Below are 13,175 nucleotides of genomic sequence, written 5' to 3'. Positions count from 1 at the left end.
TTTTTTTTTTAAAGATTGTTAGCACTGAAGAACACTGCTCCCCTAACAAAGCAGATGACGGGAGGCATTTCTGCAGAGCAGTGCCGCTCAATTCTTTGAACTCCTTCTAGGCACTTGCTAAACACTCAGTCCAGGTTGGTGGTGGCAGAGGGATACAGAGAGGAAGGGATGGGTGAAGAGAAATCAGGGGAAAAAAGAAAGAAACACATTCTCCCACTTAATCCAGGTGGTGATACATAGGGAAGTGTTGTGCCATTTTTTGCTATGCTCCAAACATAGTTTATAAACCACCTTTTATATATACTTGGTACTTAATTTTGTTGTTTTATATTTTGTCTTTTGTTTTTTTAGGGCCGCACCCATGGCATATGGAAGTTCCCAGGCTAGGGCGTCAAATCGGAGCTACAGCTGCCAACCTACGCCACAGCCATAGCCACAGACACAGAAACTGGGGATCCAAACCACAGCTCATGGCAACGCCGGATCCTTAACCCACTGGGCAAGGCCAGGGATCCAACCCGCATCCTCACGGATCCTAGTCGGGTTCGTTAACCGCTGCACCACAACAGAAACTCTGGTACTTAATTTTAAAATAAGAAGAAATACCAACAAACCCATACAAACCGGTAGCAGGATTTACCTTTCAATCAAGTAAAACTTATGGAGTTTCTTTCTAATAGGATTGTTAGAATGCTCCCTACAATGCGTTATTCACAGTTGCCAGACAGCTCAGGATTTCAGATTTCTTGCTAGGTTTTTTGTTTTGTTTTTTGGGTTTTGGTTTTGGTTTTCCTTTTTAGAACAGACCTCCTGTCTTCCCTCAAGACCTGCTACACAGACCCTTGATCAGTACACATTGATTTCTTACTCATGGACAAGGCTGTTCACCTAATAACATGGATTAAGACCTGAGGATCTATCAGGCATTATTCTACACACTAGCAATACAGCAGTAAACCAAATCCTCCCTTTGTGGAATTTCCATCTTCATGAGGTAGGCAAGATAACAAACAGACAAGTAGACATATCTGTCGATGGTGATAAGTGACAGAGAGAGAACTAAAATAGAGACAGAGCCCTGGAAGGCCAGGGGCAGGCGAGATGATGCCCCCTTAAATCAAGTGGCTGGGGGGGCATCACTGACACGGTGACACTGCTCAGGAGGAAATGACGGAGCAGGGAGAGGGTGTTCCAACGGAGGAAACAAGCTGTGCCAAAGCTCTGGGGGAGAAGCACGCCTGTGATGGGAACAGCGAGACCAGAAGGACACGGTGGAGAGAGCGAGAGGGGCGCAGGCTAAGATTCACAGGGCCGGAGGCTGGGAATCTCTGCAAAGCTGCGTTGGGGCCTGGTTCCCATTCACTGGATGACCCAGGACGTCGCGGTCCTCAGGGCGGACTTCGCCATGAACTCCAATGACACGTGGAGCCTCGGGAGGGTTCTAACTGGGAGGGTCTGACATGTTTTAAAGACACTGCGGTGGCTGCTGTGGAAATGGCCTTGAGACAGCCACTCACCTTTACTCGGTCTTCTCGTTTTCTGTTCGTAGCCCCTAAATTTGGAGTAAATGAATCACTCGGTCATTGACAGTCAGCTCTGGAGTCCGAGACCACAAAATAAACAACGCCCTATTTCACTGTTTTCTTTTTTATGTTTATTACAGCTGCACCTGTAGCATATGGAAGTTTCCGGGCCAAGGTTTGAATCAGAGCTGCTGCTGAGGCCTATGCCACAGTCACCTCAACGCAGGATCCAAGCTGCATCTGCAACCCACGCCACCGCTTGCAGCAATGCCAGATCCTTAACCCACTGAGCGAGGCCAGGGATTGAACCCATATCCTCATGGAGATGTCAGGTCCCTAACCCCTGAGCCACAACAGGAACTCCTATTTCACTACTTTCATTCAACTGAGTGTAGTTTACCAACCCTGCACCAATGTGGACACGTACCGCTCTGGGGCACCACTTGCTCTGTTACACTGAATTGACGTACATGCCAATGCTCCCCATTAAGCTGTGACCACCTTTAGGGCAAAGAAATAAGAGCACGGGTCTCGTGGTGCTCACACAGTTTTTATTAGCCAGCGTCCCGCCTCCTGGGAGATACATGCACAGCCAACCAAGACACCCAGCCACCGTTTTGTTCCTGCCTGCCTGGCTGACCTCATGGCCCACCTGGGGTGGGAACTGCTGCAAAGCTGCTTCCAGGCCTGGTTTCCACAGGTACAGAGAGCTCCATGGGAGGAAAGGCCAGACCGAGGGCCCAGTCTTCCCCACACGGGATAGGACACACACCCAAGCCACAGAAGCCACGTGTCACAGAGCAGACAGCCCTGGGGTTCCTCCTACCAGCCAGGCCACTGGAACGCTGCCTTCCTGCACCCCCATGTGACCAATCCCAACCTAACTGCACCCCTTCTTCATGCACAGTTACACAGGGAAGGCTGCTCAATGCCCTCCGATGACTGGGATCCGTGAGATGTGGCGGCTGGCAAACAAGGACTAGGCATCTGAACAGAGGACGGGGTGAGAGCACATCAGCCCGTGCTCTTCGCTAGGCAGCTCTGCCTCCACCCAGGGGTGCACCCTCAGTCCACAGGAGCCTGTGATGGAGGGAGCTGCTCCACGCCAGGATGGCAGGGGCCCAGGAGCAGAGCACCCGACTAGGAGTGGACCGCCCTGCCCATGGGTCGTTTTTCTGTGAAGAAGCTCTTCAGCAGCAGCACCTGGCCGAAGCTGACCACGAACAGGGCGATCGTCTCGCCAACAGACCAGTAAGAGACGCGGCTGTGCAGGTCTTCGGCCCGGGCCCGGTCCTGGGCCTCCCGGAGCCGGTAATGCGTCTGGGAATCAATCACGGTCTTCAGAGCCTCGTGGATGGTCACGCAGGCGGACTCCATCTGGGCAGGACAAGCAAAGCAGTCACTGCTAACCCGCAGAAAAGAAGAACAGAATCCAGCACATGGCAAACGCCATCATCAACATCCTGAGTAACTTCTTTTCTTTTTGTTTTTTTGTTTTGTTTTTTGTGTGTGTGTGTTTAGGGTCCACAGCATGTGGAGGTTCCCAGGCTAGGGGTCTAATCAGAGCTACAGCTGCCAGCCTACACCACAGCCACAGCCATGCCAGACCCGAGCTGTGTCTGTGACTTACACCACAGCTCACGGCAACACCGGATCCTTAACCCCGAGTGAGGCCAGGGATCAAACCCACTTCCACGTGGATCAAAGTCGGGTTTGTTAACCACTAAGCCATGATGGGAACTCTATCCTGGGTAGCTTCTAATGAATACTAACAGTGTGTTTGCGCTAAGGGTTTGACAGTTTTATTCATAACAAGCCTAACTGAGGCTCAGAGAAGTTAAGTAACTTGTCCAGAGTCACACAGTTAGGGCAGAGGTAGGATTCAAACTCAACTGTCTGAGTCCTGGGCCTATGCTTTTCAACACTGCCCTGAGTTTTCTTATTTCGTACTCGCCATGGCCCTGGCAGGCAAGGATCATCACCCCCAGTGCCAAGGAGATTGGCTGACCGCTTACTGCACGTACTGATGAGGAAAGGGAGGCTCGAAGAGGTGACATAACTTGCCCGAGGTAACACAGTTAACAAACAGCAGGGTGTGCAGTATACCTACGCTTTTGTTTTTTATTTTTTTCTTTTTAGGGCCGCTCCACGGCATATGGAAGTTCCCAGGCTGGGGGTCGAATCAGAGCTACAGCTGCCAGCCTACACCACAGCCACAGCCACGTCAGATCCCGAGCCACTTCTGTGGCTCACAGAATGCCGGATCCTTAACCCACTAAGCAAGGCCAGGGATCGAATCCACATCCTCACGGATCCTAGTCAAGTTTTTTGCCTACACTTTTATGTATATATACGAACACATGAAGACATGCATTTCTCATGTACATACACCCATGCACACACACATGTGTAAAGACAGATGGGTACATACGAACGTGCTCACAGGTACACATATGCTCACGTGGAACACATACTAATGCTCGACTTCCTTTAAAATACTGTGTGGCAGACAGGATCCTGAACATGTCCCACAACCATCACCAGCACCACCAAGGTCCCCTGCTCTAATCTCAGGACCCTGTGAATATGACGAGCTGTGATTACGTTACATGGCACAGCTGACCCTACGACAGGGAGACTGTCCAGTAGGTCTGACCAAATCACAGGAGGCCTTCGAGGCACAGAGCCTTCTCCAGCGGGAGGCTGACGGAGAAGTCAGAGAAGCCGGGCACAGGAGAAGAGTTCAGTGCACCATTTCTGGCTCTGAAGACAGAGGAGGTCACATGCAAAGGACCAGAGAAAGGCCTCTAGGAGCTGAGAGCACCACAGCCACCAAGGCAGAGGAACCTCAGTCCTACAGCTGCAAGGAATTCAATTCTGCCCCAACCACCTGAATGAGAGTCAGAGCTGATTCTTCCCCAAAGAAAGCCTCCAAGTAAGAGGCCAACCCAATCAGCACCTTAATTTCAGCCTTGAGACCCTGGGCACAGAGCCCAGCTGTGCCTGCCCAGGCTTTGAGCCTGCAGAACTATGAAATAATACATGTGTGTTGTTTTCAGCCATTAGTAGTAATTACTGACTCAGCAACAGAAAACGAATATATGGAGTTCCCATTGTGGGTCAGTGGTTAACAAATCTATGAGGCTGCGGGCCTCGCTCAGTGGGTTAAGGATCCGGCATTGCCGTGAGCTGTGCTGTAGGTCGCAGACAAGGCTCGGATCCTGCGTTGCTGTGGCTGTGGTGTAGGCCAGTGGCTACAGCTCCAATTAGACCCCTCGCCTAGGAACCTCCATATGCCGCAGGTACAGCCCTAGAAAAGACAAAACAAACAAACAAACAAACAGAAAACGAATACATGATGCCTGTGAAAGCACATGAGTTCTTACTCACAGGCAACCTTTAAAACATCATTTTATACAAAACCTAGAAGATGCTATCCACCAATGAGTCCTCAGGCTAGAGAGGTTCATAAAGCATCCAACAGACATTTGCTTCTGTTCCCAAACTCCAAAGATGAACTATTTATAAAAAGTAGAGCGTCAGAAATGAGGAGGGGCTGAACCCTGTGTCGCCACCTTGACTGATCCCCCAAACCCCCCATTTCTCTCCCAAATTGAACAGTTTCTGGAAGGCAAATGGGAGGCTCTGACTAAAAAAATGTGTTGCCCTTATTGCCTCATTAGATGTTCTTCGGGCTGTTCTGGGAGCTACACTAGACTACATGAAGAGAGAGGAAAGCTTTCCTTCCGCCTCCGCATCAACAGAGCAGTGGCTTCTCTCTGTCTGACAACTGGTCTACCTCTTAGGGGCATGGGTTTCCACTGCCCATCTTGGCTGACCCCCTCATTCTGACCTGTGGGAAATAGGTGCAGAAATGTCACATGGAGGAAGAACTGACAAGGCCACTGCATACCAGCTGGAATTAGCAGAGCTCGACTGGGCATCAGCTCAAAGGGCAGAATCCACTATAAAGAACAAGCTCATTTATGCTTCGATTTTTCCCCCAAGGGGAAGCTTGATCCTGCTTTCTCAGTAACATCTGCGTGCCCTGTTACTGGGGCTGTATTCCAGTCTTCTCTTCTGCCTAGAGTTAGTCAGCATGAGGCTTCGTCACCTTCCCCACATTTGGTAGGAAGGTTTTACAGGCACACCTTGGAGATACTGTGGGTTTGATCTGCAATAAAGCAAATGTCACAATAAAGTGAGTCCCACTGAGTTTTTCAGTTTCCCAGTGCATATAAAAGTTATGTTTACACTATAATGTAGTGTATTAAGTATGTAATAGCAGTATGTCCAAAAAAAAAAGAAAGAAAAAGCAATGTACATACCCTAATTAGAGAATACTTTATTGCTAAAAAAAAAAAAAAAAAAAAAAGCACAGGCAGGGCCTTGCCTGGGATCGGGCTGTACGGGGAGGAAGCCATGGGTATACAGAGGCTCACAGTAAAGACCTTGAGAGTCAAGACTTTAGCATGAGGTCTGTGAGCAGAAGAAATGCAAGTCCAGAATCCCACTTGGAGACCCACCCCTCCATCCCCCACAGAAGCCACAATGCAGACGGGGATCGCAGGCAGGGGAACTGCTTTAGCTGCTGCAGTTCTGCTGGCAAGAAAAGATGAGGGGCTCAATTAAGAAGGTCAGCAAGGAGTTCCCATCATGGTTTAGCGGTTAGCAAACCCGACTAGCATTCATGAGGAAGCGGGTTCGATCCCTGGCCTTGCTCAGTGGGTTAAGGATCCTTGAGCTGTGGTGTAGGTTGCAGATGCAGCTTGGATCCCAAGTTGCTAGGGCTGTGGTGTAGGCCAGCAGCTACAGCTCGGATTGGACCCCTAGCCTGGGAACCTCCAAATGCTGTGGGTGTGCCCCCAGAAAGACAAAAAAAAAGGTCGCCAAGTGGGAGAAAAGGGGACCCAGGAGAGGTTTGGAGGACTTGTGACAAGGCAGCTCATTCTTGAAATGAGTGGGACAGACAGATGCACACATACATATGTGTACACATGCGTGTGCACATACACATATATACCTATATACACACATTTAGTGTGTATAAATACGCACAAGCTTTCTTTTTAAACATGAGGGAAGAGCCCATTGGTTTTCCCGGCTCAAATTCCATGCCCCGTGTTTATCTCCATCCCAAGCTCATTCAGAAACTCCAAGTGTACACTGTGCTCACTAGAACTAGATGCTTCTTGGATCCCTGGGCCCTGGCCCTGGTGTTCAGTGCAGGCTGGCAGCCCCAGTCTTCTCCCAGGGTCCAGAATCACTGGAAAAGGAGCAGGGGGAAGAGGAAAAGAAACAGAGGAGGACAGAGAAATCACAAGTACGAGGCCCCGGGCTGAGGAGACCTCAGATACGCCCCATAAAGCATCACCTCAAAGGCTAGGATCGGATGTCACGGACCAGAGACCAGCACTGTAATTCCATGAAGAGGGGCTGGGGCCTTCAGAGGAACAAGCTCAGATCAGACCAGTGACAGGGATGGAGGCCAGTCCCAGAGGGCGAGAGCAGCGAGTGGTACTCCACAGCTTTCCTGGCATCTAAAACCAGCAGACTCCTTCAGAATCTGGGAGCAACCCCACAGAGGACCCCAGCACAGCCCCCCAGCAGGAGTCACAGACACCTGGAAGCACGCCCTTACTGTAAAAACATGCTACTTCCCCATCCACTAGGACGTGCCACTGGCGTTAGCCTGAGACACCTCTTCATCCTGTTACCACAAAATTTCAGTTAGGCAACCCGGCCAGCCTGCTTCCTGCCCAGCAGAAAGCCAGTAGAGGGCCTTCTGCTTCAGACAGCCCTGTTTCCCTTGGGCCACCGGTCCCCAGCTCTCCTGGAGTGCGACCTTCACCTCTGCGGAGACCTCCAGCTCCGGTTGGTTTCCAGTGTCATGGAGCCTCACAGGATTCTGGGCACTGCTCCATCATGATGGTTGGTCTCTGGAGACACCTGAGCTGCCCCCTTTCCTCCATCTCATGCCAACATCCTGTCCCATGTCTAGCACCTGCTGTCGCCCAGGCCTTCATTCTGTAACCCCTGGTAAATGCCTTGAGCCTCACCTCATCAGGGCCTCCACTGACAGAAGTACTTGGTTCTTTAGATTCTTTAAGAACCCAAAAGCAGGGTCACATGAGCTGGCCTCAGAGCAGGGTCAGGGAAACCTTTAATCATCCTCTGACCACCACTGGGGCAGCCCTGGGTCTTCGACCTCTGTTAGAAGCCTTCGCCTCCACTAGGATCTGCCCAGCCTCTCAGGAAGCCCAGAGCACCTCAAGCTTGGCTTCCCTAAGCAGCACCCCTTGCCCGTGTCCTCTGCTAGGAGCCTGGTCATGCTGGAACTCAGGCCAAAGACAGTGCCTCTGGCCTGCAGCCCTGGGCCTTGGTCACTCTGAGTCCTGTTTTTTCTCTCTGGTACTAATCCTGATGCCAGAACACATGGCCTCTGGCACAGCCCTTGGCAAGACAGAGCCTCAGGGCAAGAGAGAAGACAGCTGCAGGCAGAAAGCAACCCTAAGATAAGGGCCGGGTGCGGTGAGGAAAGTAAAAGATAAGCTCTGAATATCTGCATCTGCTGTCGCCCTCCCCACCGCCACAACGGGTCTTTCGTCCTTTCTCCTCTCCTGATGCTGGCAGGCAATCACCCACATTGTCACTTTTCAGCCAAAAACGCTCCCTCTGAAGACGTCCTGACCCTCCTGGAAGAATTGATCAGTGCCTCCCCTAAGAACCTTCACCCTCAAATCACAGCTCTGATCCATGTCCTGTGGCTCCATGATTGACAGGGGGGTCACGTTCTAGGTAGGGCTTCAGACGGCCAGGATGCGCCCTCCAACCTCCTCAAACCCCACCTCGGATAGGACGTAGACTGAGCTCATGCCTGCTGGAGGCGAGCCTGTGCTCTCAGAGGCAGAGATAGAACACCGCTCATTCAGGCAGAGGGGTCAGAGGGACAGGAACTGAAGGAAACAGCTCTTGTGAGGCTGGGCAGGAGCAAGGATGAGGTTCCCAGATACAGAAGGTCGTGGGGGGGGTATAATCCCCCTTTCCTGAGACAAAACCAAACTAATTCTAAAGCTCCAAGAAAGAATGTTCCTATCATCCTAATCCATGAAGCCTTTTCCTACCGATTTCTCTTTCATGGCTTAGACAGGGAAGTCCTTCAGCTCAGCTTCTGGAAACTTACACAATCTCCAAAACAGAAGCTATTTCATCAATGACCAGCAGACCGCTGGAGAGGACAGGTTGTGAAAGAGCTTCTCCATAAGACACACTCTGGGCTGGACCTTCCATCAGCCATCACGTTGCCAAGTTCATACCTAGTGCTGTCCAACAGAACTCTCCACGCATGGGCACTTGTGACTACTGAGCACTAGAAATGTTGGCAGAGAGCAAACAAGGAAGTGAATTTTTAATTTAATTTGAATTCAATGTAAATAGCCTTTTGTAATAGTGGTGATGGACTGGACAGTGCAACACTAAGCTCCGACTGCTCAGAGAAGGAAGCCACCAAGCCACAGAGGCATGGAGCCTGTGGTCAGTCACCTTGGAAGACAGCCCAGAAGCTAATCTGGCCTCGCTGGAGACACAGATGCTCTGGCTTTGGGTTTGGAACAGGTGCTGCCACAGATGGCCATTCCTGTCTTGTGGATTTCCCTGGGTCCTGCCACCAGTCACTTGACAAATATCTGCTGAGCTCCTATTCTACACCACACCCCATGCATGGGGGCGCTGGGGATACAGGGGTAAATAATACAGAGCCCTAGCTGCAGAGCCTGCATCTGGGAGCGTCAAGAGCAGAAGGGGAGACTGACGGAGGAGGCTGGGGTCAGATTATCGTTAACTGTGAGAGCCATGGGTGACAGAGATGACTATCGGTCCTCCAAAACTATCACTGTTTCTCCTCCAGGGTGCAGAGGTGTTGCTAGGAGTTAAGTGCCCAATAGGACTGTATTTGCCAGCCCTCCTTTCAAGCAGACTGTCCACATGCCTATTTCTCAACAATGACATGTGAGTGGAGGTGATGGTGCGCCTTGGGCACCAGGGCTTTGAAGAAGCAGGTGGGGCTTTTCATTCTCTCCTTCTTTTCATGGCTACAGGCAAGGGACTCTGAAGCCCTAAGGGACAGCAGAAAGAGGACAGGAAAGGAGCCTGCTTCCTGAGTCACTCCATGGAGGAGAGCCCTCTACCCCTACCCCTGCTCTTCAGATTATTATTTGAGTGAGAGAGAGAGAGAAAAAAAAATTTCCATTGTGTTAAGCCATTGGATTGGGGGTTTATTTGTTACAGCAACTTATGTTATCCTTATTTTTTTTTTGTCTTTTTGCCATTTCTAGGGCCGCTCCCTCGGCATATGGAGGTTCCCAGGCTAGGGGTCGAATCGGAGCTGTAGCCTCCGGCCTATGCCAGAGCCACAGCAACGCGGGATCCGAGCCGCGTCTGCAACCTACACCACAGCTCACGGCAACGCCAGATCGTTAACCCACTAAGCAAGGCCTGAAATTGAACCTGCATCCTCATGGATGCTAGTTGGATTCGTTTCCACTGAGCCACAACAGGAACTCAGTACGTGTACTTTGAAAGGGGTGCTATGTCAAAGACTGACTGGCAACACAGACATATACCAGAAAGTACTGCAGGGATCCAGGTAAAGAATGGAGAGGATGATGGGAGAGAGAGAGAACACGGTGTCCTTACGGACTGGATGTGAAAAGAGGGCAGAGCCAACACTGAGACCTCACAGTGGCGGGGAGGACAGAGGAGGAGAAGCAGGCCAGGGGACGGGGACGGGGCATGGGGCAGGGGGCGGGGGGGGGGCGGGTTCAGCTCAGCCTGTGACTGTTAATGTCCACTCACCTGGGTGAGAGCTGTGACCCTGTTCCCCATGTCTGGGAGAATAGGAGGCTCGTCGCCCACTTGAAAATCAAAGTAGACGGTCTTATGAGAGAAGGTGGAAAACTCATTACTGAAGCAAAACTTATAGACGCCCTTGACCTCAGCCCGGTGCGTGAAGCTGTCATACTGCTTCTTGGTTTCCCTGTAGATGGTGTTCCCCAGGGGGTCTTCCACATAGCAGTCCACATCGTAGTGGCCTCCAGTGATGACCTGACAATCACAAAAGAGAGCCACAGTCCGCTGTTACCAAGGGGCAGCCACCACTTACCAAATGCCCACCAGGGCATTTGTGTGTTTAGATGTCACCAACATTTCTTATTTAATCTTCACAACCTTCTATAGCAGGTGCTACGATACTCCCCCTGCTGCAAAGGATGAAACTGAGGCCAAGAGAGGCAAAGTAAACTAGCCATAGCCACAGCTTGAAAGTGACAGGGCTAAGACATGGATCCATGTCTGCCTCGTTCCAAAGCTTTTGCTCTGCCAGAGTGCCAGGAGCCTAATCTGCTTCACTTTACAGAGGAGGAGACTGAGGCTCCAAGGTTAAGTAAACTGCTGAATGCACGTGGTAAATGTTAATATTTTTGCTGATGAAACGCAGCAGAAGGCAAATACAGATTGAAGCGTTCACAGAATCAGTGACTACCAGAGGTGGGACAGTCCTTGGCAATTATTAGTTCCAACTCCCTTTGTAAACACAGAAAAGATAAGACCTGCTAAGGGCAAAACCACAAAGGTGGTCAATGACTATAACCAAGGTCCATCAAAGGACAGTTAATGGCTTCCATCTGCTTCTGAACTTTAAAACTTCCTTCTGTCCAGATGGAAGAATTTGCTTTGTGATTAGTGAGCCTAATGCTGGAGGTGTTTAAACTTAGGCTGAACGTTCACACCTTCACAGGGATTCCTGCCATAGTGGTGACCGGATGACTTCTCAGGCCCCTCCAGCCTCACGATGACCATTTTTTTTTTTTTTTGGTGATTGTACCTTGGTTATCCCTGTTAATCTAGCTCTGTCCACAGAGACGTGAAAGTGGCCAAATCAGTGACTCAGAGGCCATCGAACATGATGCTGCCCCCCAAGCACACGCCTCTTGTAGTGGCTCTGGTCAGAGAGAGCCCATCAGATGGCATATCTTCATCTCTGTCATGCCTGCCAGTTATTTGTCCATGAGTGAATGCCTGTCTGGGTATGATTCCCATTCTGCCCTCTAAACTTAGATCTGCTTACTACACCTTAGGAGCAGATCCCTCACTCAAGACCTGCTCTCCTGAACTGTGAGCCATAAGATTTCTCAAAGGAGCCAGGAGCACAGGATCTGGGAACGTTTCTAAGCCATATGGCAGCAGCCAAGTCTTGCAGCCACATCACTCCTTGTAAACACTGTCAGGGCTCAAAGGCTGAGCTGAGAGCTCCTTTCCAAAGGGCCCATTCTCATCACTTCCGTGCTCATCCCAATTATGACTTCAAATGCTGGCAAGAGGGGAAAAATAAAACCATGAGCCGATTTCCTCTTGCTGCTGTTCTTCAATATGCACAGGGACAAAGCGGTCCGAGAAACTTGAGACAGAAAGCCTGTGCCCAGCTAATCAGAGATGACATTCCTTAGAGTCAAGGGATCTGCAGGAGGTCATTCTGGGCAACTCCCCAGGATGCAGAACCCGCCCCCCATGCATCCCCATCCTGGACACGCACCTGTTGCGCTACCTCCCTAGAGAGTAGGGTTGTCTCTAAGGCGCTACGTCCCTAAAGAATTGGGCGTCTAAAAGGGGCTCAGACTGATCAAATCGTTCTTCTTCAGGACAAAGTGAACTGGTCTCCCAGTCATTCCCGCCCCATGGAGCAGCCTCTTTGGCTAATTCTGGCCAGCCTGGGGCGCACCAATGACCAGAGACCTGGAAGCAAGAGAGAGGGGAGGCACTGCCGGGCGCCAGAGCCTCACCTGGTAATCCAGGGAGAACTTCACGCCCTGCTCCACATCCTCGTGGAAACACTGCTTGGCGTTGTCAGGCAGCTCGAAGGTGAGCTCCGCACCCCGTGGCCGCTCTACCTGGAGCAAAAGCAGCAGAAGCAGTGCGGAGGCGGAGCGCGGTGTCACGCTGCCCATGATGCTCCCTGCCCAGGCCCGTGCGCCGCGGCTCTGGCGGGACCTGGGAGAAAGTGCAGCGGCAGACGTGGCGGGAGCCGGGCACTGCGCTTCCGGGAGGGCGGGCGGGCGGCCCAGTGCGCAGCCGCGCGCTCTAGGGTGGGCCCGGGAACTAGGCCCGAGAGCGCCGCCGCCCACCCCCGCCCACATCTGCCCCCCTGCGCCTGCGCACTGGCTGGGCTGGGGTAGGGGACACGCCCCTTTCCCTGCCCCTACTGTAATTTGAGGGCGTCTCGGTGGCACAAAAGCGGCATCCCCTCCCCCAGCGCGCACTTGTCGGGTAGGGCGGTCGCCCGGCCTTTCTGACAGACGTTTTTCTGCACCTTCTGGGAACTGCCCGGTTGAGCATGCCCCGGAGTTGGGCCGGATCCACAGTCCAGCCTCTCTGACTGCAGCAGCAGGAAGCACGTGGGGTTACACAAGGTATAGGCTCTGCTTTTGACTGGCTCTGTAACTTGTCTCATATTTCTCTGGAGAATCAGTCTTCTGGTCTAGAAATGGGTGTACCCAAACCTATGTACACGTGGTTAGGAAGGCTAGACGAAAGAACCCAGTAAGACCCCTTTCTTTATTCCCCTCCCCCTCCTAAGGTGAAAAAATGTGTTGGGGGAGG

At 51.6% G+C, this 13,175-nt stretch overlaps 1 protein-coding gene across 1 annotated transcript; it reads right to left on the bottom strand.

Moving 5' to 3' along the window:
• Positions 1-2,054: 2,054 nt before the first annotated feature.
• On the bottom strand, positions 2,055-12,640 carry TMED3 (transmembrane p24 trafficking protein 3). Its single transcript, XM_047796382.1, has 3 exons — positions 12,359-12,640; positions 10,377-10,625; positions 2,055-2,900 (listed from the first exon to the last, which is right to left on the bottom strand). Exons 1-3 carry the CDS (start codon positions 12,521-12,523, stop codon positions 2,664-2,666), a joined length of 651 nt encoding a protein of 216 aa, XP_047652338.1. The 5' UTR covers positions 12,524-12,640; the 3' UTR covers positions 2,055-2,663.
• Between the last annotated feature and the right edge of the window lie 535 nt (positions 12,641-13,175).

Source organism: Phacochoerus africanus, chromosome 9 (genome assembly GCF_016906955.1).
Source record: "Phacochoerus africanus isolate WHEZ1 chromosome 9, ROS_Pafr_v1, whole genome shotgun sequence".
In the NCBI taxonomy this organism is placed as follows: domain Eukaryota; kingdom Metazoa; phylum Chordata; class Mammalia; order Artiodactyla; family Suidae; genus Phacochoerus; species Phacochoerus africanus.
The sequence above is the reverse complement of the archived record's forward strand: the minus strand, read 5'-3'. Positions and strand labels throughout refer to the sequence as shown.

What these genes read in the sequence shown, in the direction of transcription:
- TMED3 (XM_047796382.1), bottom strand. Translation starts at nt 12,523, where the DNA reads ATGGGCAGCGTGACACCGCGCTCCGCCTCCGCACTGCTTCTGCTGCTT. An exon ending in AGTTCTCCCTGGATTACCAG is followed by an intron (nt 10,626 to 12,358) that starts GTGAGGCTCTGG and finishes TGTGATTGTCAG; the next exon opens with GTCATCACTGGAGGCCACTA. An exon ending in GGGTCACAGCTCTCACCCAG is followed by an intron (nt 2,901 to 10,376) that starts GTGAGTGGACAT and finishes TGTCCTGCCCAG; the next exon opens with ATGGAGTCCGCCTGCGTGAC.